The sequence below is a fragment of the Electrona antarctica genome, assembly GCF_951216825.1.
Source record: "Electrona antarctica genome assembly, chromosome: 3".
Taxonomy (NCBI): Eukaryota; Metazoa; Chordata; class Actinopteri; order Myctophiformes; family Myctophidae; genus Electrona; species Electrona antarctica.
The window spans coordinates 51,513,559-51,540,174 of record NC_136808.1 but is presented as its reverse complement, the minus strand read 5'-3'; the positions used below and the strand labels follow the sequence as shown (position 1 = coordinate 51,540,174).

The window sequence follows — 26,616 nt, the reverse complement described above, 5'->3', positions numbered from 1 at the left end:
ATGGGAATAATGAACAGGGTTTCTATCTGTGGCATTACAAAATGGCTGCCCCTACTACACACTAAGGACCTTGCTGTCAAAATGCTTTACAGGAAGCACATGCACACAAATGCTCACGCACACACATTTTCCTTTTCTCTCTCGTCTGCTCTATTGCCTAGATCTTGCCGTTGTCATCTGTTACGTTCATGCCTGCCAGTTCCCCGTCATGTGGGAGTTGCGACTGTTTCAGATGGTGAACAACTCCTAGCTTACATAATGTTTTCACAAGACAATAGGCATAGCCGTATACATAGACAATAAGCATAGCCGTATACATAGACAATAGGCATAGCCGTATACATAGACAATAGACATCTTCTATATTAATTCAAGGCGTCTGTGGGTTTGTTTGTATGCACACACCCAGTCACCCATATATGGAGATCTCCGACGAGAAGGGGTTGTTTGTGACGTGACGTCAGAACAGAGCTTGATCACTAAGGCTTCACTCACACCTTCACAACAAGCATACAACATTGTTGTATAGGCCTCACTCACACCTATACAACAATGTTGCATGCAAGATGTAAGCAAGTTGTAAGTGTCATGGCCGCCCAATGCATTTCCAATGGAAGTCACATGGTTTGATACAACATTTTTGCCTACAAGCTGATGTATGTATGTTGTATGTGTTTCGACTGCCCCCCTCACCCTCATACAACACGTTTGTCTCTTCAAACCACGTGAATCCCATTGGAAATGAATTGCGAGCTTGCAACAGTCAACAAGTCTCATGCATCAGCTATACAACATTATTTTGTGACAGTGTGAGTGAAGCCTAAGAGAGGAGGGGGTTTCTTATTGCCTTACTGCCTTACTTTGCGTGGGACAGTCCCTCATTTCCAAGACTTTTCAGACGTCCCACAAATTAAGACCCTGTCCCACAATGTGACTGGCAGACATCAGTGTTGAAATGCCCTAGTCCCATAAAAGTTGTTTTTCTGTTGTCTCTCTTCCTGCAAGATGTGTTTTTTAGCCTGTGAAAATAACATGAGAAATATCCCCTGGCCTAGGCTACAAACAATACCAAGTCGGCCATACCACCCATGACCAAAATTTGCATTTTAAAACAAAATGTGAGACGGGGTTTAATAACAAAATGTGGTGGAATATGACATCAAGGCATTAAGTAATAAATTGGTAACCCTGTCCCCCTGCCCCCCCCTGTCCCACACAAGTGATAGCCTACTTCTGTCCCTCAAATGAACAGTTTGGATCTGGTCACCCTACTGTAGGCCGTCTGACCGAAAGGTTGGCGTAAAGAGCCATGGCAATTGCATCGTCGGTGGATACGTTTTAAAACCTCTTGAGCCCCATTGCCCCCGCCGGCGGTCCACCTCTGAACAGCGCTCAGTGGGTCAATGGAGACCCAATTGGTCTCCGGTTCCAACTCCGATGTTGCAGATTTACCCCCTTTACCCCCCTGGGGTTTAAGAGGTTTTAAGTAGCTATATGCAACTTGCCCAGATTCAAGTAGGCTGCATGGAGCAAATGTAGTCCCTCACCGACACCAACTGCACAAAGCATTTGGCAATTGTGGTGGACATTTTGAGGCTTGTAAGTGTTTGCGAACGCAGTGAGCATTTACTATGAGACCCAGCAGATCCTGTCTGTGTGTCTGTGTGTCTGTGTGTCACGCTGTAACACCACCCGCCCACCACCAGAGGGCGCAGCTGTATCACACACAAAAACACACACACACATGCGCACGCACGCACGCACGCACGCACACAAAACTTAACTTAAAAAAAACTTAACTTAAAAAAAAAACTTAAAAAGGAAAAACTATAAAAGGAAAAACTTAAAAAAAACTTAACTTAAAAAAAAACGTAACTTAAAAAAACCCTTAAAAAATTACGTAATTTATTCTAATTGTTGTTTTTGCAATTTACGAGCTGCGTTCGCTTCCCGCGTTCGCGCGTCTTACTTGTATATATAAGGTATATACAAAGAAACTCAACAAATATACAGTACTGAGAGCACCTTTCTAGCTTTGTTTTGAAGGGCTCTGTAGTAGCAGTCAGAAATGCACTCATGCCCAGGCGGTGGCGTAACCGTCTGGGCACCCGACTGGTAATCCAGTCGCAGTGTGCCGCGGGTTCGACTCCCGAGCCCGACACGGCCTTTACTGCATGTCTTCCCCCATCTCTCTCCCGTTTCCTGTCAGCCTACTGTCTGTCCCTTCAAAAAACAATAAAAGGCATAAGCCGCAAAAAAATATCTTAAAAAAAAAAAAGAAATGCACTCATTCCTGGGCAACCTAGATCTGTCAGTTTCCAAACTTTTTTTGAGTTGAGTTTTCTTTGAGTTCATTGTTATTGAAAACTTGGCCAACGTGTTCCTAACTTTGTCTGCCAAACAAAGAAACAATACTTCTTCAGTTGAAAGTCCTGACTCAGCCATGCTCAGATATACAAGATTTGCAGACAATATTTCCGCATATTTGACTGACACACACACACACACACACACACACACACACACACACACACACACACACACACACACCCCTCTGCCCCAATTTTTTCACATGGGCCTGTTATAGCGCCACCAGGAGGCCAATTTTTGCAAAACCTTTTTTTTTAACAGTAGCCTACTCCATATCGGTACACAGCATCTCTATAGAGCGTCGCAGTCCCGCCTCCTACCCTGGACCAGGAAATGAAACCCAATGCATTTTCCTCATAGACATTTCTTAAAGTATTTATTTAAAGACGGTTACGCCGCGGACAAAGCCAACTCGAGTCGTGACAACTCATGACAACACAAACAATATTTTGGACCAAACAAATAATTACAAAGAAAAAAAAACGGCAGGTTACAACACTTTTTTTTTGTTTTTCTTCTTTGTAATTATTTGTTTGGTCCAAAATATTGTTTGTGTTGTCATGAGTTGTCACGACTCGAGTTGGCTTTGTCCGCGGCGTAACCGTCTTTAAATAAAAACTTTAAGAAATGTCTATTAGGAAAATGCATTGGGTTTCATTTCCTGGTCCAGGGTAGGAGGCGGGACTGCGACGCTCTATAGTCATTAAGCGAAACAGTGTGCTCTGTGTTGAACAAAATGCCTCAAATCATGAAAACAGCATGCATTATCTGTGAAATCTTGATAGGCAGCGACAACAGGGATATATCTAGTGCTCATGTCAAAAACCCCAAATGTGGGTATGGACCAGAGCCATAGAGTAAGACAGAGTTCTATGTAGAAGAGCCGTTTCGATTGGTTTGTCCCTAATTGAAGGCTCCATATAGGGACAATATATGGAGCCTTCTTCAGGAGTTTTTCCTTACCAGTGTTGTGGACTCTATTTCTTTCTCCTGTACTGCCATGTTGTCCAGCACCTGGACAACATGCTACCTTTCTTTGACAAATCACCACCAAACACTCTTTTTGATACCTAGAATGGAACCCCTGGCTGCCTCACTTCCTGTACTTTTATAGCTGTTCCTGGTACCTCACTTCCTGGACCTATTCAAGGAAGCTCTGAGAAGGAAGTGAAGTGGTCACGTGTCTGGGCTGCGCCATGACACTTTCATGGACACTTTCATGGGAGCCAAACTCACACCGGAAGTGCAATGAATACATGGCAGTGAATGGAGCCGGCTGGACCAGCTCATAACAAACATTATTTATGAACAATTGAGACCTGTGTCATATAATCGGTATAGGAATATAAAATAAGACATATCACAGGTTGTTTTCTAATCACTTACTTTTCGATGTGCACAGTATAGTTTTATCTGAGGATCTAAACAGCAATAGGTATCGTTTCTGGCTCCGAAGCATCGCGATATTTGGCTGTCAGACAGGAAATGGTGGGAAGTCTCGTGATACTTGGTACGTTCAGAAAGGTACTTTGTGCTCTTTAGAATAGATACCTCTATAAACATTACACAGTGTACACATCGAAAAGCAACACAACAGACAATAATGTGTTACATGTCTTCTGTTATTTACCAGAAGTGATTACTTTACAAAAGGTCTCAGTCATTCATAAATAATGTTTGTTCATGAGCTGGTCACTGAGCTCTCATTGACTCCAGTGCATTCTGCCAAACTTCCGGGTAGTTTGGCTCCCATGAAAGTGTCCATGAAAGTGTCATGGCGCTTCTCAGAGCTTCCTTGGAACTATTGCCAACATGCTTTTTCCCCACAGCTCCCCCTATGGCCAAACCTTGTCAACAGAAAATGAATGACCACATTCAACTACACAAATAAAAACAATAAATCTGTACACTACATCTTAACATATTCCCTTGTTATCTCTCAGTATGTTATGTTTCATTTTCTTTCAGTGCTCATACCAGGACAGGAAAAACATTTCTTCACACATTTAAGTGCCAGTGTCCCATGAATGCTTGTCAGAATGTGAACGCTTGTCTTTGTTCCATATTATAAAAAGGGTGTTTTGACTGCTTTATAATATTTTACCATCATTTTGTAATCTATTATCTTATTTTACCATTATGGTTGCTATAATTCTGTAGACTAGTCAAATAATAATGATACATAAATAAATAAACAACACATTCATCTACTATGAAAAAATAATTGTTAAAAGCATGCTCGTGTCAATCATGCATTAAAGCACTTAATGATACAAATTATGATATTGTTGATCAAGAAAGTATGTTTTGGATCCTCCCTGTCATTGAAGTACCAGATCAAAAACGTTACTTTGCATATTTTGTGAGTGAGCAAAAGTCATTGTTGTCCTCTGCAAGTGAAAAAAAAGATGATGGCAAGCTAGACAATGAGGAGCAGGCAAGGCTGCAAGAGAAGGAGGAAAGTTTGCTGCACTGAATATTGACGTGTAGCTGCATCCAAGTGTTGCTGTGTTGTCAACCCATATCAAATAAATTGCAATGATGACAAACAAGCAGACAGTTTTCTCAGAAAGGTGGCTGGCATCTCCCTTGAGAAGTTCAGTCACGCGAGTGAGAGTACAACTGCTTCTTCGCTTGGAAAGGAGCCAGCTAAGGTGGTTCGGGCATCTGGTAAGGATGTGTCTGGGGACTAGCTGCTCTTAAGTCAGACCTCCCGTTAGTCCGACCTGTGCTGTGAGTTACAAATCACCCATGCTGCAGGTTACAAATCACCCATGTTGCGGGTTACAAATCACCCATGCTGCAGGTTACAAATCACCTGTGCTGTGGGTTACAAATCACCTGTTTCTGTCAAAAATGTAAAAGACATTATATTAAAAAATAAATACAATATATAAGAGGCTAGACACTGTCTACCACTCTGCCTTGCGGTGGACTACTGGTGATAGGTATGGTACCCACCACTGTGCATTTTATGAGAACTCAGGTTTATCCTCCCTGACTGAGAGGCGAGATAAGCATTGGCACCTATTTTTATATAAAGCCATTGCTGGGATGCTCCCTGACTTGAACTGATTTGTTTCATGATGGAACTGAACAATAGCACCTATCAGACCCGCTCTAGTGATTTCTTAAGGCTCAAGGTTCCTCAGACCCAGACAGAGTTGGGCAAGACAGCTTTTTCTGTCAATGGGCCAACTTCGTGGAATGAACTCTTTAAAACTGAGCTCCCTGCCATCCTTCAGTCAGTTCAAACTGAGCTCCCTGCCATCCTTCAGTCAGTTCAAACTGAGGTCCCTGCCATCCTTCGGTCAGTTCAAACTGAGCTCCGTGCCATCCTTCGCTCAGTTCAAACTGAGCTCCCTGCCATCCTTCGGTCAGTTCAAACTGAGCTCCCTGCCATCCTTCGGTCAGTTCAAACTGAGCTCCCTGCCATCCTTCAGTCAGCTCAAACTGAGCTCCCTGCCATCCTTCAGTCAGCTCAAACTGAGCTCCCTGCCATCCTTCAGTCAGCTCAAACTGAGCTCCCTGCCATCCTTCAGTCAGTTCAAACTGAGCTCCCTGCCATCCTTCAGTCAGTTCAAACTGAGCTCCCTGCCATCCTTCGGTCAGTTCAAACTAAGCTCCCTGCCATCCTTCAGTCAGTTCAAACTGAGCTCCCTGCCATCCTTCGGTCAGTTCAAACTGAGCTCCCTGCCATCCTTCGGTCAGTTCAAAGGAATGCTCCAGAATGTTTCTCACCGTGATTGCTCCTGCTTCAATTGATATATTTTTCTGATGGTTGTTCTGTATAAAGTTCCTTTGTAATTTATCCTGATTTATAATGTTGTTTGATGTATTGTTTTTACTGTATTTTGTGTATTGTAACCTCGGCTACGTTGAAAATGAGGGCTTGTCCTCAACTGTATTTCCGAGTATAAATAAAGGTGATGATGATGATGATACTGTACATAAAATGCACACATACTGCCATCACAATACGATCCGATGTGAGGTTGGAGATCATTAGTTTTACTGTGTAGAAATTGCAGTATACTTCAACCAGTACTTTAAGTCCAAAACTCCAAACATACAATGCTATAAAAATAATTGTTGAGGCCTTCAGAGTTTATGAAAAGAGCAGGGCAGACACACACTATACAGTTATGTGTGGGCTTATAGCTGGCAGCAGTAAACAACTTGCAAAGCAATTTTGCCTCCCAGTTCTGATCGATTTGACAGCAGTGCCCCCCCAGAAAAACACACACACGCACACACACACACACACACACACACACACACACACACACACACACACACACACACACACACACACACACACACACACACACACACACACACACACACACACACACACACACACACACACACACACACACACACTTCACAATAAATGGCACTGCATAACAAGCAATAGATGATTGACTGACATTATCAGGGCCACTTGTTTTTAGAGCTATGTGTCCCAGACAATGTTTTTGTTTGTTGGTGAAGTGTGCGTGCGTGCGTGCATGCTAGCTTAAGACTAAACAAGTTAAGACTCAAGTTAAAGCGATACTGTGTAACCCTTTTATGAATAAAAGTCATGTTGTCCTGTACGGTAGAGTATGTTAATACAATATAACTCAAACAATTGGGGTGGTTATTTCCATCCATAATCCATACGCCATGATCTTATGTGCATATTTTCCAAGCCACTTTGAACGCAAATACTTCCCCACAGCGCCCCCTATGATCACACCTTGTCAACAGAAAATTAATGACCATGGTTTAACTACACAAAACATAATGTCTTTTCCATACACTACATTTCGAGGTTAAATATTCAACCATGTTTTAACCAATATACGTATTCCCTTGTTTCATATACTTTCAATACCAGGACAGGAAATACACACATTTAAGTGGCAGTGACACAATGTGGTATCTGGACTTGACTTACCGAGACTCAGCTCAGCATGTGTAGCACTAAGACTGGAAGAGACTAAGGGCCCTATTAAGCAAGTGGAATCTAATTACATATAATTTTACAGTTTTTAAGACGTGGGGGCGGGTGCAATGTCATATTACAATTATGGGCCAGGTAAGAAGCGCTTTCGACACCCCGTGGTGTGAGCAAAACGGCCTTGAATTAGTCATGGGAGTGTTTAAGGGAGTTTTGAGGCTTACCCAATGAACATGTCCGTACTATTCTCTTTACGACACCAGCTGATGATGCGCCCTTTTCGGCAAGTGGTATTACATTTCTGCAGACTGGCACCATAGACATGACATGACTTTGTCACATTTGGGTTAATTATTCATATTGCACTGCATGCTGTCACCTTTATGCCTCCAAAGAACAGATCCACAAGCTGTCACAGCCATGATGTGCATAGCTTGTAGGCCTATGTCTCTATTTTGTTAAGTAACTTGCAGTTTTCATTGGAAAGTCATTACAGCGGCGCAGCCATATGCTAAGGGAGGGAGATATACGCACATCGTCACTTAATTTGTTTCTGTTCTAAGCATGAAAAACAGCTGTAAAAATCTTTATTCTAGTTCATTTGATTCATAAATGAATAACTAAGACTTTGAAATGGCACCTACCTATACCTTTCAGATCGGAATGGAACTGCGAGTAGATACGCAGCATTGGCTGGCAAATTGGCAATCCATGCGTAATGTTCCCAGAATCGTCTAACCCCCGAACATACAAGTTCGTTTGATATTGTTTAATTCGATAAAAATAGAACCATGTACCATACAGCGAATGAAAGCAAGATTCCTAAGGAATATGGGGATTTTTACATTTTAAAAAACGGTTGAGAAATGAGAGAACCATGAGTGTTTATAATATCAAATATTATAAGAATAATATGAAAGACAAACGGGCTGTGAAGAGCTCAGCTCACCATCCCGACAAGGAGGAAATATAGCCTATAGTGCATGCACGTATATGCACTGACTGTTGCACACACGCTCTTTATTTGTTTCTATTGAAAAACACCAGTAAAATAACGTTTATTTTATTTTATTTCATTCGAGTCACGACGAAGGAATGAGTTGAAATGCCATACATGCGCCATGCGTATTGCTGCGGCCCCAATGTTATGGTCTTCGCTCGTAGCATATTATTGAAGAAGAATTGAGTCGGGTGTGATACAGCGTATGAAAGCAAACCTCCCAATGAGTATGGAGATGTTTTAATTTCTAAAAAAGGTTGAGAAATGAGCGATATATGACCCTTTATAATCTCAACGAGAAAGCCAGAAAACTCGCTGTTGCCATGTGTCATAGAAACAAGTAAATAGGTCTATAAACATACTCCCAAAAGAATCGCATATAACAGGGGTCTACAACCTATTTTAAATGAAGTGCCATGTTTTTATTTTCTAGATAGTGAGTCTGCCATATCAAGATTCCCTTTAATGACACCACATTAAAATTTCCAGCATATTTTGATTGTCCACAAATATAAAGTTCTTCCTTCTTTTTACATATTTTCTTGCACATTGTTAGAATGATCATTATAAATATATATCCCCCTGCAGTCAGAGTTCATTGTTTTAATGAATGAATGTGATGCATTGTGAGCTGGTAGATCTGCTATTTTCAAAAGTAATCTTTGAAAAAAGTGACAATTGTGGAATATTTTTGAAAAATGTTATTGAAACATTTAAAAACACAAATCTGTCATGGGGGTCACTGGCTTAGTTGGGCAAATGCATTAATCTGGGGGTCCTTGACATGGGAATGTCGCTGTGTGAGGATCACTGGTTTAAACAACATTAGGAGAAAAGCCCAAATAAGCACTTTAGAAACAAGAAAAGCAACCACAACTACCAATATTTACAAGCATCTTTGCAGAAAAAGAAGCCGCTTATAATAAACAGACATGGCAACACTCCAGCAGCACTCCAGAGCCGCTCAAGTGTAAAATGAAACAGTGCTTTTTGCTTTTAAGACGTGGTCAGACCCAGGCGGAATCGGTATGCGCTGAGTGTTTTTAGGTCAAGGGGCTTAATAGCAAATTAGCGCAAAGCGAAAATAATTAACATATGGACACTCCCCCAATGCTAAATTATGCAGGAACGTGGTATTCCATATGAGTGAGCGCTCACCACGGCTTCCATAATACGAAAAGGCGCAGAGCGAGGGCGAAATCTGTATTACCGCATGGGTTTTTCGTCTTGCTTAATAGGGCTCTAAGGGCAGTATTATGCGTGTCTTAAGTACCAGGTCTTATTACTTAACTTAAGACCTGGAGGCGTGGTCAATGCTGTTTGGCCACTCAGAATAGCCAAATGGCATTGATCACGCCTCCAGGTCTTAAGTTAAGTAATAAGACCTGGTACTTAAGACACGCATAATACTGCCCTAAGTCTCTGGAAGTGCAAAAGTGGTTGTAGGACACCGGCAGTTTAATTAAGCCCTACTCTGCCAATTCTTTTTTTTTTTTATATAATTTTCATCCCACGATTTTGTAACCCATTCTTCACCCCTGTGTCAATTATCTAATGTGATCCTGGGCTCTACACACCCTCCGCCAACCTAGTCCCCATATAGGGGGACTTGGGGAGAGCAACGGACTTAAACTCATGCTTCCTTCATGCCCAAGTTGCTCCTTTACACCTGACAGGGGGGAGTTTCCCTGGTTGGACGCAGCGTGTGGAGGGACATGTTATTCCAACCAGTTCCTTTCCCCTCCATCAGGCGCCCCGGCTGGCCAGGGGGAGGCCGTTTAGAGACCAGGAATACTGCATGTTTTTTGTGAGGGTATCTACCCCTAGGGGACACAGGGAGAACATGCAAACTCCACACAGAAAGGCCCTTTCGCCAACCCCACCTCGGGTATGGGCACTGATGACACGGAGGAGGAAACACGCCGCCAGCACCCACAGCGCCCCGAGCGGGAATTGAACCCAGGACCTTCTAGCTGTGAGGCGACAGCACTACCAACTGTGCCATCGTGCCCCACTCTGCCAATTCTAATTGTTATAATTCAAAGTTCTATATAATTGGTAATGTCTGGTGTATAAATTGTGATTTTATTATCCCTCTATCAAACACTATAGGGCGAAAAGCAGAGTGAATGCATGCATATACTAGGCAGCCAGAGGAGCCCTACTCACTCTGATACTCTTTTTTTTTTTTTTTTACATTTTAACCTCCCCCAGCATAAATACAAATACATCATTGTCCTCTTTCTCTGTGCACTGCATACTCTCATGTTCATGTTTCCTCACATGAAAGGTATTGGATAATAACAACAATACACTGGCTGCCTGTTGCGCACAGCGCACGTTATCTTAACACATTCTGGGCGGGAACCCCATTTGGTGTTTTAAACATTATGTTACACTTTAGCTATTGAAAAATAGCAGATCTACAAGCTCATAGCTACGAGCTTGTAAGTCTGCTATTTTTGAAAAATTGTTAAAATGTGGTGCAAATCATTGAATGAATATATATTTCAGAGCGAACGTTTTTAACTAAAATATTGGCTTCTGGGGGGTCCCTGGAACTACATATTTTGAGATGGGGGTCCGTGGCCCAATAGAGATAATTCTGGGGGTCCTTGACATGAAAAAGGTGGAGCACCACTGACACAGAAACATGGGCTTTTCAGAATTCTTTTTTTATCGACCTCAGTCCAAAATGGGTTAAAGGGAATGGCAGCTGATAGTGTAATCAGTTTTATTACTGCAACGCCCAAACCACAACCATGACTAATTCAGGACCGTGTACCGCATCGGCGCAATGCGTATTTTACAGTCCTCAAAATAGCCAACTAGCGCTGACCACGCCCCCGGGTTAAGACATAAGATTTGGCAGTAATTAAGACCAGCAAAATAGGGCCCAGGATCTGTCCTCTGAGCAAGCAGGCAGGCTCTATTAGCTCAATGGTAACGGTTTCTGCACTTTCTGCACAACCCATTTTGACCTGAGATCAGATTCTAAAAATGTCATCTAAATCCTGACAGTTTTCTGAAAAAGCTATGTTTCTATGTCAGTCGTTCATCGATTTTTCAAAAATAGCAGACCTACAAGCTTGTAGCGCGCCACTCGGTGCCGCGCTATGAGCTTGTAGATCTGCTATTTTTCAATAGCTAAAGCATAACATGATGCTAACACCAAAAGGGGTTCCCGCCCAGAATGGGTGAAGTGCCTGTGTATTTGCCTATTATATTCACTGCATATCATTGCTGTGAGGCGGATCTACTGTATATATATATATAATCTTATCTCTATACTTTTAGAGGTACCTACAGTATATCGTGTTTCATGCTTACTGCTGTTGGTGTTACGACACCTGAATTTCCCCACAGGAATCAAAGGATCTATCAATCCTTGGTCAATCCATCCATCCATCCATCCATCCATCCATCCATCCATCCATCCATCCATCTCTCCATCTTTGACTAAATACACTAAACAAGACCAGTAATTATTCTTTCATTTCCATTAACAAATATTCAAACATAACAAACAGTTGAAGATAGTAGCCTATACGTACCTCACGGAGTGGTGTTATTTTTAGATTTTTCCTTTGGATGTGGAGTTACTGTAAGGTTATTGGGTTCAGCAATGTTGGTCTTTACTGTGCTTCCATAGTAGTGTAGCATCCAACCCCCACCCACACACATACTGTACATAAGACCCCAATAGCAAAGGATGAGCTACACTGCAAGGTGGTTAAGTATAGCCATACTATCTGCTATGAAGAGCTGATGTCTATTATAATGTACTGTATGTCTGCTTTGTGCGATGCGTGCGTGCGTGCGTGCGTGCGCGCGTGCGTGTGTTTGTTTTACTGGTGAACCATAAAACACACACAGTTGCACACTGGCAACACATATTTGAATGCAGGTTGAAGTGGTTAAGTCAGTCTAAGGGTTTTATAAATATTTAACCAATGAAAAGTATTAGCAAAACTACATAGGATCCATTGGAACACAGGTTGTCAATTTCTTGAAAGGTTTTTGGACAAGAGAATATGCTTTTTTTTTAAGATATTTTTTTGCGGCTTATGCCTTTTATTGGTTTTTTGAAGGGACAGACAGTAGGCTGACAGGAAACGGGAGAGAGATGGGGGAAAACATGCAGTAAAGGCCGTGTCGGGCTCGGGAGTCGAACCCGCGGCACACTGCGACTGGATTACCAGTCGGGTGCCCAGACGGTTACGCCACCGCCTGGGCAAGAGAATATGCTTGATTTGATTGTTTGCTGCAGGAATTCCATAAAATGTAATATTCTCATACCAATGTGTTGACATACTCACTGCTAGATGTGCTTTTCATTTTCCCTGGCCTACCTGACTTAATTAAAAATGATAGAAGCGACCTATACTGCATACCGCTGCCACAGATCAGCCTCGGACTGATACACTGTAGAATCCTGAGCATTCATTTCACTCTGAGAGTGTACAAATGGAACCAAATGGACCCTTATGGGTCTGTAACTCTGAGAGTGTACAAATGGAACCCAGTTGGTTTCCATTTGTACACTCTCAGAGTTACATTAACCCATTTTGACCTGAGATCAGATTCTAAAAATGTCTTCTACATCCTGACAGTTTTCTGAAAAAGCTATGTTTCTATGTCGTTCTTCGATTTTTAAAAAATAGCAGACCTACAAGCTCGTAGCGCGCCACTCGATGGCGCGCTATGAGCTTGTAGATCTGCTATTTTTCAATAGCTAAAGCATAACATAATGCTAACACCAAAAGGGGTTCCCGCCCAAAATGGGTTAGCACTGAGGACTTTACTGTGTATGAGAAAGCAATCTAGTCCTCTCAAATAAGAAACACTGCATAGCAAAAACTGGATTTATCATCATGCATAATAACTACATTGCCAACATTGCTGCCAGTGAACACACTACTATAAACAAGCGCCTTTCCATATAAAACGTTTGTCATTTTTCAGCTCCGAAGTGATTCAGCCTTGACGTCAGAAAATGGAGATAGGCGTGTCCCTCCCACTGTGCTTTTTATGTCTGGTTGTGTGACAATTCAGCGTAGTACTGTACTGTACCACTGTACTACTGTACTGTATTTCAGGAGTAGAGCGGCCGGCTAGGAACCCAGTCAACCCATGCAGTCGAAGTGTCCTTGAGCTAGCCTGGCTAATAAGCCAGACCGAATCAGCCGTTGGCAAAAAACAAAATTGCCTGCCGGCGGATTACGGTCTGGAGAGGCTCAATTGTACGCCCATTTCCTACACCAGAGAACTGGTGTGGCCAATCGAGACACGGTATGCAATATGGGCGGGCTTTGGTACAGTGACGTTCAATGCTCGAGACCTTTGACTGACAGTAGCTCTGACCAATTGCGTCAAAGAGAAAATGTTTGAACCCGCCCCCCGGGAAACAAGATCCATACACAGCATCTCCAGACTCAAATACCACACGACAGTGTGATTTGAGTCTGGCTTATTAGCCAGGCTATCCTTGAGCAAGACACCAACTGCTCCCGAAGAGGAGGTTGATGCCTTGCACGGTTAACTCCGTCATCGGTGTTTGAATGTGTGTCCGAATGGTTTAATCAATATGTAACACGTGTTCAAAACCACTTGGGATATAAAGGCACTTATTAGATTCATTGTTTTTATGATTGAATCACAATTTCTACTACTACACTGATGCCCTAATAATATTGATCAATTGAAGAGACTGGTGAATCCAAAGTCGAACGTGCTGGTCATAGTAAGACATAAGATAAAGCCTACACAGTGCTTACAATTTTGAACAATGGACTGACTTTGTTAAATGATACATTCATCACTTTCATCACTCAATAACACTCACTCACTCATTAATATACTCACTCACTCACTCACTCACTCACTCACTCACTCACTCACTCAATAGTGTGAAGTCAGTTTACTCTAATATTGATCGACTGCTTTGTCACACTGCATTAATGTGGCTTACACAAATATTGAGGCATTGCCCAAAAGGTCCAGCAGTGTGACTGAATGACCTAAAGGTCCAGCAGTGGACTGAATGACCTAAATGAAGAGGAGGCTTACCTCTGTCCACTGTCCTTGGGTCTGGACCATGATGATGACACATGGGTCCGACTTATTCAGTGTTTCTCGGTCCAGAAGGGCTTTGCAAGAGACACGCAGTTCCACTTTGGAGACACAGGTAGCGGGACCGGCGAGGCCGGACGCCGGGGAGGTGGCCTCCTGGATGTCATTCATTCTAGCTCAGGAGAACAGGAGCTGCCAACCAGGAGAACAGGAGCTGCCAACCAGGAGAACAGGAGCTGCCAACCAGGAGAACCGATAAGAGGCGATGCAGTTGATGACTCACAGGGATGGGCAATGTGTCCGGGGGTTGGAAATCTGAGTCAAGTAAGCCCCTCTCACTGTAGATTGGATCTTTCCAGATAAAGAGAGTATATGGGGAACAAACCCACACAGTTATCACTGCCTGTCAAAGCTCTCCCTTTGAGAAGATAATCATCTCATCTTGGTAAAGATGACTGACAGGACAGGAAAGATGGTGTGGTTGTAAGTTGACACCTGATTAGACCACTGGAAAGATAATTAAAAAAATATGTTTAACCCATTTTGGGCGGGAACCCCTTTTGGTGTTTTAACTAAGCATTATGTTGTGCTTTAGCTATTGAAAAATAGCAGATCTACAAGCGCGCTACGAGCTTGTAGGTCTGCTATTTTTGAAAAATCGGGAAAATGTGGTGCAAATCTTTGAATATATATTCTTTAAGAGCGAACATTTTTAACTCAAATCTTTGCTTCTGGTGGGGGGTCCCCTGGAACAACATATTTTCAGATGGGGGGGCGGAGGCATATTACATATAATTTTTGGGGTCCTTGACATGACATATTGAGAACCACTGATATAGAAACATGAGGTTTTTCAGAAAAGAAATAAATTTTAAAAAGGCATTTTTTTTAAATTTCGACGTCAGGGCTAAATGGGTTAATGTTAGTCATCATGGGTGGCCATCCCACCCATGATGACCCAAAGCTGCATTATAAAACAAAAATCACACCTGTGTGAACTGAGTGGTGTAAGGTCTTATATAGACTGATCAGCTGTGGTCTGATGTAATGTCTGACGTAATGAAATCACACCCGGGTGAATTGGGTGACCGTAACAACCATGCTCATTTTTTGAGCACAGACAGACAGACTAACAAAGCCAGTCGTAGGAGTGGTTTACACCACTCAAAAAGCCAGATGCCACAGGATCAGCTCCTTGCTATATTCTCAAAGTTATCTATACACATTTTGTCTAACTCAACAACCAATTTACCATTTAAAATAGTGGTTGTGAATAATTAAATTATGAATTAAACACATTTAATTGAACAGGGTGTTTCTGTATAGCATGCAGGACCTTATGGATGAAAACAGATATTCTGCCCTATACAAAGTACAGTCACTACGTTTTTGGACATAACTAATTTGTGTACCAAAGGTCATAGCCTTTGTTTTTGGGCGATAAACAATTACCTCAAGAACAAATTTACAATTAGTGTAATGTTAATGTTATTTGCCGATAACTAATTTGGCTGACCAGTTGAAACACTTTTAAACCCATTATCGGCAAATTTCCCCCCGTAGCCTATAGTTACTGCACTTTGGCTTTGTAGGGCAGTATTGTACAAGATGTAGAGGCTAATAGTCGATTGGGTTGAAACACAGTCTGTATTGACAGGGCGACAACAGGCACTACCTTCACCGCGCTTTCAGAACCATGGACAGCGCCTTTCGTAGTGACTCTGCTCTCGGCACGTGTATACTATATCCTATAACTTATCCTACCTTACTACACTTAACGGATTTAAATCGTTTTTTTTTAAATATGCTAATGTGTGTAGCACAAGTCTATTATGTGGCACAAGTCAATTACTACCAAATATTAAGCAAAACTTCTGCTATAAACAAAGCAACACGTCGGGTTGTTATTTCTAGGCTATAGTCGGAGAGAATCACATTTTAAAAAGTCATAGAGTCTAAGGTTTTGCTACGAATTGAATACATATTATAGGCTATTTGCTTGCGTTTAGGACAACATTCGTCTCAAAATGAACCATCGCGTGGAAATAAAACATGTTATGAATCACCCGTCAGAACGTTGCTCACTTATGATCTATAGCCTGCGCTTGAATGACCATTTTGGAGAAAAAAAAACAAGAGCACACAATTCCTTGAGTTATTATCTAAAATCTACCCCACATAAAATGGACTAAACTCAAATAAAAAAAGGAGAGACAAATCAGAGCTTCTTCCTACCTGGCGTGGCTCTTTAGACTAACACACTTGTTAGGCGTGTAATCCTCTCCCTCCTCAGACAGACAGACAGCACACTGGGTGTTTATTCCGAAATTCGCGGTGGAAAGTGGCATGGGGAAAGGGAGGTGTGCTCGGCTTGAAGAGACAGGGGTGGACAACACAGAATGTTATGTACTATTATAGGCTAAACCTCGACGCTCTAGGCTACACTTTATGGGTCCAGAATATCACCGAAACATTATACAAGAAGCCAACAGATAACTTTATATATAATGTATGGTCTTTGGAGGTAGGCTATCTAGAGTAAATTGACGAATCCACAGAGGGGTGCCCTGGGCGCAGCCATTTATTGAGGTGTAATCAGCACTGATTAGCTACACCTGGCCAACAGGGCACAGCACTGATCCATGGATGCAGTGCCCTGTTGACTGGGTATTAATACACTTTATTGTAACCTGGCTCTAGAAAGGTTTTAGTGGCCAAGTCCTTTCCACATACAAACTGAAAACGTATAAACATATGTTTCTAAATACTCCACTATTATGAATCACCTGCATATTTGTATCTTGTTGTGCAGTAGCCCAGAGCCTTCTTTCTGCAGTAGCCTAATAGTTAACATTAAAACAATAGTCAACAGATTTCTTATGCAACATCACTTTACAGGGCCGGATTAACACCTCTGAGGGCCCCTGGGCACTGAAGCTCAAAGGGCCCCCCTTCACATGCATGTAAATCTTTGTTTTATGCCATTATATTGGCCTATTCCCAGTCGCCTACCCTGCCCCAGAGTGACAGCCAGGCAGTAACTTACACGTTATTTTTATTTGACCCACATTGTAAGCAAATGGGTGAGAGAATTCGCCAGTGTATTTCAGTGTTTTTACACTGAAATACACTTTCAGTGTTTTTTGTCGAGCCACCTGACACGCTAAGATGCATGCAGAATGAACAGAAAGCAATGCTGGATGGTGGACGTACGTCTTTTATTACCCAATAATAAGCAATAAGTGCCCAAAGTGCCCATATGGTAGATCCGGCCCTGCCACTTTAACAACCCATTGAAGTTTGGCAGGCTGAAAAGGAGCGGCTGAAAAATATTAAAGGAGCACTTCACCCAAGTGAATTTCAATATATATGCTCCTATATATCCATGCATGGCCCATTTCCATCTACTCTGCATCTCAGAGGTGGGCTGTGGACAGTTCATAAAACTGACTACCAATGACATCATCAGTATAGGGATTCCAAGCTATTGGAAACTACAGCCTCTCTCTTCCTGGAATGCTAAAATAGAATTGCCATTCTTCTTGCATTGTTTGAAATAGGCCTATCTCACAGCCCCCTTTCCACGCCCCCTTCCGGTAGATAGTGGTGTCATTTAACATTAGCATTTACACGTTTATTTCTCTGGAGAATCTAAGTACATTTCCTAATGTAAAAATGTGACAGACCAATATTATTATGAAGCAAACAAGATGGTAAATCAGCTCGAACAAATAGAACAAACCTTACCTTGAGAAAACAAAAGTTGTAGACTTCTTAAATAACGTCTGTTAACATGTAGTGTCTATGGATGGAGTGACGTCACGCTATCACCACTAGTCCCGAAAGGGGGCGGGGAAATTCTGTGAGATAGGCCTATTGCCATTCTTCTTGCATTGTTTGAAATGAGCAACGATTATGTCACTGGGAGACCAGCTCAGAGTAGTGTCCAGCCTGAGATTGGGAGGTCAGGGTTCAATCCCCATGCCAAGTCACACCAGAGACTATAAAAAGGCTACCCAATGCGTGCACTCAGCATCAAGAATTGGATTGGGGTCAAGTCCCTCCCTGTGCATTACTAGCATCATATCCAGGGGGAATACTTGTACAGTACATCAGGGCCGGGGGATCAATCCGCCTCACTCTACACTGTTTACACTACAGTAACAGGAGACAGGCTTCTGACCTGCTATGGGCTACAGGAAGGCTACTAACTACTTTATGTTGTCGTTTCGCAGGTTTCTAAGTGGTCCACAGCCAATCTCTGAGTCACAGAGCAAGTTGGAATGGTGCCATCTTTTTTTATTTTTTTATAGTTTTTTTATTGGGGACAGTTAAGCAGCCCATCTGACAAGAAAATCTTTGCACACAGTCACCCATTTTGTTTTCCTTTTTTAAAAAACATCACAAAGCATCACAGAAACACAAACAACGTACACCCCCCCCCCCCCCCCCCCCCAACAAAACAAGGACAAACAGGACAAAAAAATAAAAATAAAAGTATTGTACACTTGTGAGAGAGGCACTGTCTGTTCATTCTGAAATCCACAGTCCGCTATATTTGGGTCACACCAAGCAGTCTAATCCAGGGAGGTACGAATATTGAAGTATTCTATAAAGCCTTAGTGAAGCCTTCGAAGGTTCCTCTGAGAGAGAATTTTATTTTTTCTAAGCTTAAGAAGTACATCACATCGTTGAGCCAGATTGAGTGAGAGGGTGGATTTGGCGACTTCCAAATATAGTAATATTCTTCTTCTAGCTAACAGTGTTGCAAAAGCAATAATCTCTAACTTCTGATTCGTGTACTGTAAGGGGTTTGACGGTGTGCCGAATATAGCTGTCAATGGACAGGGTTGTAGTGCAATTTCTAGCACATCTGACAGTGTGACAAACACAAGTGACCAGAATCGCTGTAGATGGGGACAAGACCAATACATATGTGTGAGATGTGCTTGTGTCTGGGCACAGCGATTGCACTTCGATTCTGCCTCAGGATACATTTCAGCCACCCTGGCTTTACTAAAATGAGCTCTACTTTCAGTTGAATTAGGCTGAGGCGTGTACATGAGGTGGTTGAGTTGCCTCTGTATGGTGCATCTGCCCACCACTCATCTGTCAATAAGTAGCCTTGCCGAGCCATTAGGCCCATAGGGCAGGAGCCTATCTCCTGTTTCTGTAGCGTGAGGCAGCTTGAGTACACCCCCTGGACATGACGCTAGTATGTCGCAGGGACTTACCCCCAATCCAACCCTTGATGCTGAGTGTCAAGCAGTGAGGCACTGGGTCCCATTTTTACAGTCTTTGGTATGACCCGGCCGTGGATCGAACCCCGTCCTCCCAGTCTCAGGGCGGACACTCTAACCACAAGGCCACTGAGCTGGTTTTTCATCTGTCAATACAGTACTCATTTCTCTTTCCCATTTGTTTTTTAACCCTTGTGTATCGGTATCAGTAAGAGATGATTTGCTTTATACAAGTCCTTAAAGCACCTAATTCCCACATCGTTCCATCTATTGAATGCTGAGTCTATAGTAGAATAGGCGTGAATAGATGATTCATTTTGATGGGAGCATATACAGAAGGTGAAAGACATTTTAAGTGATGTCGAAATTGGATCCACATTTTTAGAGTTGACAGTACTATGGGGTTAAATGAGTATCGGGAAGGAGATAGAGGAAGAGAGGAGTACACTAGACCAGAGCAGGTAGAGAGGATAGTTGACAAGATTGAAGCTCCAAAGAGCACCAGTCTATCTCAGGTGCGTGTAACTGTAACCAGTAATTTATGAGAAATGGTACCATCTTATAATGAGCATTAGTGAGGACATTGGAAACAGTGACATTGAAAATTGTGGGTGAAGTGTTCCTTTAAATGACAATTGGCTCTGCCTCTCATTTCAGCCACCTATGATAGGGTTATGGGTTATAGGTTATGGGTTATAGGGTTATAACCCTAGGGTTATGGGTTATAGGGTTATGGGTTTGGGTTGATGACGCTTTCCTCTACCAGAACCTTTCCAGTTCCCGGTTGTCATTAATCCACAATGATATGATATGATATAGTACTTTATTGTCAGTTGGCACTGAAATTCGTTTTGCGACCCAGCGGCGTTGTATGCAACACATTTGACATAACACAGGACAAAAACATTGATTGATGGACAAAAGACCTCTTCAGTCTGACCTTATTGTATGCTGGAACACCATATCTCCTTCCTGAAGGCAGCAACCTATACTCTCCATACAAGACATGGCACATGAAGCACATGAAGCTTGCGGTGTCCAAATAATTTATTACCCTTTCAAAGTCCCTTTGATGTCCTTTAGCCTACATGAGAACATTGAAAGAAAAATAAGTTGCCTATATGATAAACGTTATACTAGGCTTAGATGAGACTGTACTTACAGACTGTAATTGACATTTGTCTTTTTCTTTTTCAAGAAAACAACAACTACTGTATAATGACCAAAGGACAAACAAAACCAGTTCACAGCCATGAAACAAGTGTAAGCAAATTATAGACAGACCTTAAGTGAGAACATCAAAACCTAACCTATGTGTGGGAGGCTAGCTGGTGGGTCTCTCTCTTTCTTTCTTTTTCTTTAACCTTTATTTATTCAGGGAAGTCAGTTGAGAGCAAGCTCTCTTTTCCAATAACGCCCTGATTACAGTAACACATAACATACAATATAAACACAAATACATTACAGGATAAGAAACAATTCAGAGTGAACAAGTACAGCTAGATCTCAAATGGATCCTTAACAAGTCTTTTAAAACGTTCAAGTGAAATCAAGTTGTTCAGTTTTAAGATTGATTGTAGACAGTTGTTCCACATGTGAGGTGCATAGTAATGAAAGGCTGTTTTACCAAATTCGGAATTCACAATGGGGACTTAGTTCTAACATAAGTTATAAACCGGAGGGCTGAGTGGTAGATTGTGTCGAGTGGTATTAGTGACAGAGCTGCATGCATATAGATAATATCACCATAGTCGATAACTGATTAAATTGTGCTTTGAATCAGCTGCTTCCTATTGTTTGAATTAAAGCAAGCTTTGTTTTTCGATAGAGGAATGCTAGTTTTGGTTTCAGTTTAGTGCTGAGTTGTGAAATGTGGGTTTTAAATGATAGTTTGTCGTCCAAATATTTATAGTTTGAAACTCTTTCAATAGGAGTCCCTTCTCTAGTTGTTATGTTAAAGATTGTTTGAGTGGCATTTGGTTTTCTAGAGAAGACCATGAATTTTGTTTTTTCAGGGTTTAAAAGCTGTTTGAGATTAGTGAGGGCCTGTTGAATTTTGTGAAAATCTGTTTGTAGGTTTTGAAAAGCTTGAAAAGCTAGATCAACTGAGGTGTCATCCGCGTAAAGATGTACTGCACTATTTGTATAACTCCACTGCTAAAATCATTTATAAAAAGTGTGAATAGAATCGGGGCTAGGATCGATCCTTGAGGGACCCCCTTGCTGATATTTAAAAACTCAGATGTGTAGCCGTCAGTTATAACCACTTGAGATCTTTCAGAAAGATAGCTTTTAATCCAGTTGCAAGACTTCTGATCAAAGCTAATAGCCTTCAACCTTTTTAAAAGTAGATCATGGTCTACACTATCAAATGCCTTAGAAAGGTCAATAAATAATGCAACACAGTCCTGTTTTTTGTCCAGGGCATGCACAAAGTCATTTACCACCTTAGTGGCAGCTGACGCAGTGCTGTGTCCTGATTGGTGGCAGTTCAAGATGTTATTTTGGGATAAAAAGGATCTGAGTTGGGTATTGATCAGGTGCTCTAAAATCTTAGCAAGGCAGGGGAGTTTAGAAATTGGTCGGTAGTTATTGAGGTCACTTGTAGGACCACCTACAGAGAAACGTATGCAGTTTTCCATAGAGTGGGAATGCTGTCAGTTAATAAGGTTTGATTAAAGATATGTGTTATAATGTCAGAGACGGTAGGAGCATCTAATAATAGAAGCTGTGGTTCTAGCCCATCAGCTCCCGTAGACTTTTTAGGGTCAATGGCAAGTAGAGCTTCATACCTCTACGCCTGAAGGTGAATTTTTGGGAGTTAGAACTGTCACGGACTGGGTTACTATAGGTGGTGTGTCCGAATTCCCGAAGAGATGGCCTGCGGCGCTGAAGTGCTTATTAAAAACATTGCATAGATCATTTTTGTTTGAAACTGTGTTGGAGTCTGTGATGATCTGTTTGGGTAGCGATGAGGGTTGACTTTGGGATAGTGTTTTAATGGTACTCCAGAATTTGCCGGGGTTTCGGCTACACTTCGACAAGGTGGAAATGTTGATGAAGATGATTTGGCCTTCCGAATCATGGCAAGGCAGTTATTTCGGATAAGATGAAAATGTTCCCAGTCAGATTTTAAGCCAGAGGAGCGTGCTTTTTTCCAAGCAATGTCCCTGGCTCTCAATTTTATTGAGATATAAGGGGAAAACCAGGGGTTCCTCCTATTTTTCACTCTAATCTTTTTAAAGGGAGCATGTATATCAGCAACTGAGTTAAAAATCTAAATAAAGTAATTTAATGCAAAATGAGGGTCTGTAATAGAGAGAGTGTTGAATATATCGCTATAAGAACCAATTCATGTATAAAAGCTTAATTAATACAATTATTGAAATGTCTTTTTACTGTGACCCGATGCTCATATTTTTATGTCTCTAATACAGGCTATGGGACAGTGGTCGCTAGTGGAAGGACACCACTGCATTTATAATTGTGTGATTTGCTTGTAAGAATGATGTCCAGTAGGGAAGCACTTGCTGGATTATTGCTGTTGGGTCGTGTTGGAGCTGTGATTAGCTGAGAGAGGTTTAGGTTATTACAGAGATTTATTGCTGTTGGGTCGTGTTGGAGCTGTGATTAGCTGAGAGAGGTTTAGGTTATTACAGAGGTTTTTCAGGGTGTTGGAGGCTCCTGTGAACCAGTCCAAGTTGACGTCACCCATGAGGAAAATACCGGTTATTCCATGGGAGGATATTAGATTGAATATATTTTTAATGGCATGAGATTTCGCCGAGGGCTGGCGGTACAACCCAATCAGTAGTAGTTGTTCATAGTTTGCAGCATTACCTACAGTATGTTGATGTTTAGAGCTAGGTATTCAAAGCACTTGGGGGTGGACAGAGAAAGAAGAGGCAGAAATGTGTTTTTTTTACAAATATGGCAACACCTCCTCCAGTAGAAGGTCCAGTAGAAGGTCTCTCTCTCTCTCTCTCTTTTTCTCTCTCTCTCTCTCTCTCTCTCTCTCAGTTTATTAGTTATTATTATTACATTAGGCAATGCCCCTATAGGAACCAATGTAGAAAGGCAGGTTAGTCATCGAGCTAGGAAAGATGTCTGTACTGACATGATGAATGGCACTAGGTGTCACATGGACGGACCGCATCAGAAATGTGCACCTCTATGGGGACCTACCACGGGTCACGGACAAAGTCAGAGAGAGAAGGATGAGGACACTGCGTCAGGCACCCAGAACTTGAGGCAAGTAAATTGACCCTATGGGAGCCAACCCAGGGCAAAGCCAGGAGAGGAAAGAAGCGTACCACCTATGTAGACGTGCTGCGGTGCGACAGCTTGGCTGACAACACTGCAGAGCTCAAGAACCTGATGTTGGATAGGAAATTGTGGAGGGCAGCGATCCAGGAATCCCGAGTTGGTGTTGGCTAGACCTCACTCTCGCAGCAACTACGTTATCACATGGTGATGTAAAGGACAAAGTGAGTGCTGGTGATCTTTAGGGGTTTATAGCATCTTGCTCAAGGACACTGACTCAGGCGGAGCCAGCTAGGGATTAAACCGGGAACCTTCTTCTTTCCAAACGGTCACTCTAACCTCTGAGCCACTACTGCCCATTCACACAGTAGATGTGTGTGTGTGTGTGTGTGTGTGTGTGTGTGTGTGTGTGTGTGTGTGTGTGTGTGTGTGTGTGTGTGTGTGTGTGTGTGTGTGTGCGTGCGTGCGTGCGTGCGTGCGTGCGTGCGTGCGTGCGTGCGTGCGTGCGTGCGTGCGTGCGTGCGTGCGTGTGTGTGTGTGTGTGTGTGTGTGTGTGCGTGTGTGTGTGTCAGGGACGGATTAACCCCCACGAGGGCCCCTGGGACGGTACATTTTATGGGGCCCAATACTGCCCATAGCGCGCATGCGCGCAGAATTTTCGTGTTTTTATCAATTTTTTGACCTAAATTTAACAAAATCAATGGCCAATGAAGGTCCCCAGGAGCTCTTTTCAGGGCCTCAAACCCTGTACAGTGCGGTCCAATTTCCCATAAGGGCCCCTGAGAGCCAAGGGCCCCTGGGCCAATGGAAAATTTGGCCTGTGTGTGTGCGTGCGTGCGTGCGTGCGTGCGTGCGTGCGTGCGTGCGTGTGCGTGTGTGTGTGCGTGTCACATCTAATTCCAAGACAAAAGTCAAGATGACCTTTATGTCGCTTCGTCCATCAGACTGTCAGACTGCAGGAATCATCTGCTCTGGGCCTGGCACCTGAGCCCTGTTATGACTGCCATCTGCTGCACGAGGCCAAATCAGCACATCACAGGCCCACGTGATGTGTTTGCCATCAAACGCTAAGTGCTTTTATCAGCCCCAAAAGACTCGTCTTCCACTTTTCTGGCACACCACTTGTTAATGGATGTACAGTCATTGTTCACTTAGAGCAGTGATTCTCAACCTATGGTAACGCGTATACCCTTAGTGGTACTTAACGAATAACGACCCCGGCCCTTGGTGGTAATCTTGCCGAAAATGAAAAAGGTGGGGGTGAGGCGGGGGCGGGGTGGGGTGGGGTGGAGTGGGGGTGGGGGAGTATCACGTACAGTAGGCTAGTCGCGTTCCTGTCATGTATTTAAATACGCTGTGAGTTATCGCCGACAAAACGTGGTGCGTTGAGCATTACAGGGCCGCAAACGCTTAATTTATACTCCGTCGTACAACAATGTCGCTCCCCGAAAATAACAGACCTACAAACTCACAGTGCGTCGCTATGCGACATGTTGTGAGCTTGTAGATCAGCTAATTTCCTTAAACTTGTGCAGCAGATTATTCCGTTTTACAATGAAATATAAATCATGTGGTATGTGTCAAGGACCAGGGCAGGGACGGATTAACCCCCACAAGGGCCCCTGGGCCGGTACATTTCTTGGGGGCCCCCTAGTGCGCGCGCAGACATTTCTAGCTTTTTTGTGTTTTTATCAAATTTTTTACCTAAATTTAACAAAATCAATGGCCAATGAAGGTCCCTCAGGGCCTCAAACCCATTACAGAGCATTACATTTTCCCAGAAGGGCCCCCTGAGAGCCAAGGGCCCCTGGGCCACGGCCCCATTGGCCCAATGGCTAATTTGGCCCTGGACCAGGGTATTCCCACCATCAATTCCCTGGAGGAGGGATAGATTTGGTTACACTTTTCAATGTATTCTTTAGGGCAAAAGTCTCAATACATTATCGATTATAAAGTGTTTTCCACTGGCACATCTCCACTAATGGCAATCAATCAACCATTGTGCTTAGGTTTCAGTAGGATTAGGTTCTTACTATGGATAGAAACATGATCTCCCAGGGTTCTCCACTGACGTCATCATTCTATGTGAGAAGCAGACAGTCCCCAATGCTCACACAATTCAAACTGAACACAATAGCCTACTCACATATCCTTTGCCGTTAATAATAATAATATAATCTCAAAGTGCTCCAGTCGGGGACCAGGCATGTGCAGACTGTGGGGAACTTCTGGGGCTTGGGCACGTGGGGCTATAATATAGCCCCACAAGATATTATCTTGGGCCACTTCCCTAAATGCATTTGCCATTTTTTTACATTTTGACCTTTTAAAATAGTTCAAATAGCCGATCTACAAGCTCACAACTTGTCTAGTTGAACTATTTAAAAATGTTTTTCAAAATAGTAAAAAATGTTTTTCAAAATAGTAAAAAATGTTAAATACGTTTAGGGATAAGGGGTGGCACAAGATATAGGGCCCTTTTGCCTCAAAGTGCCCTTTTCCTGTCCAACATTTCATGTTTACATGGTAATGAGAACATGTTGCTTATTTTAAGTTATTGTGGACATCCTATGTACTACATTTCTGGTGTGAAATGGCACGAGGGACCCCCACGAAAAGACCACCCCAAAAATTGCCACGCTCTACACGGGTACAACGGGTATTGTATAGCCGTGTGGGGAATGGATCTCCAACTTCCATCGTTACCGACTTTGTGCTCTACAGCC

At 42.6% G+C, this 26,616-nt stretch overlaps 1 protein-coding gene across 2 annotated transcripts in view; it reads right to left on the bottom strand.

Moving 5' to 3' along the window:
* cpne7 (copine VII) overlaps positions 1-14,558 on the bottom strand; it is a gene marked incomplete at its 5' end in the record, with an annotated part of 76,442 nt that extends 61,884 nt beyond the window's left edge. The window contains one exon of one of the 2 annotated variants that reach the window (XM_079497494.1): positions 14,385-14,558. In XM_079497494.1, coding sequence (XP_079353620.1) covers positions 14,385-14,558 — 174 coding nt within the window. Of the gene's footprint in view, positions 1-3,333; positions 3,470-14,384 lie in introns of those variants that run through there. The other variant, XM_079497495.1, reaches the window with a different exon arrangement.
* Between the last annotated feature and the right edge of the window lie 12,058 nt (positions 14,559-26,616).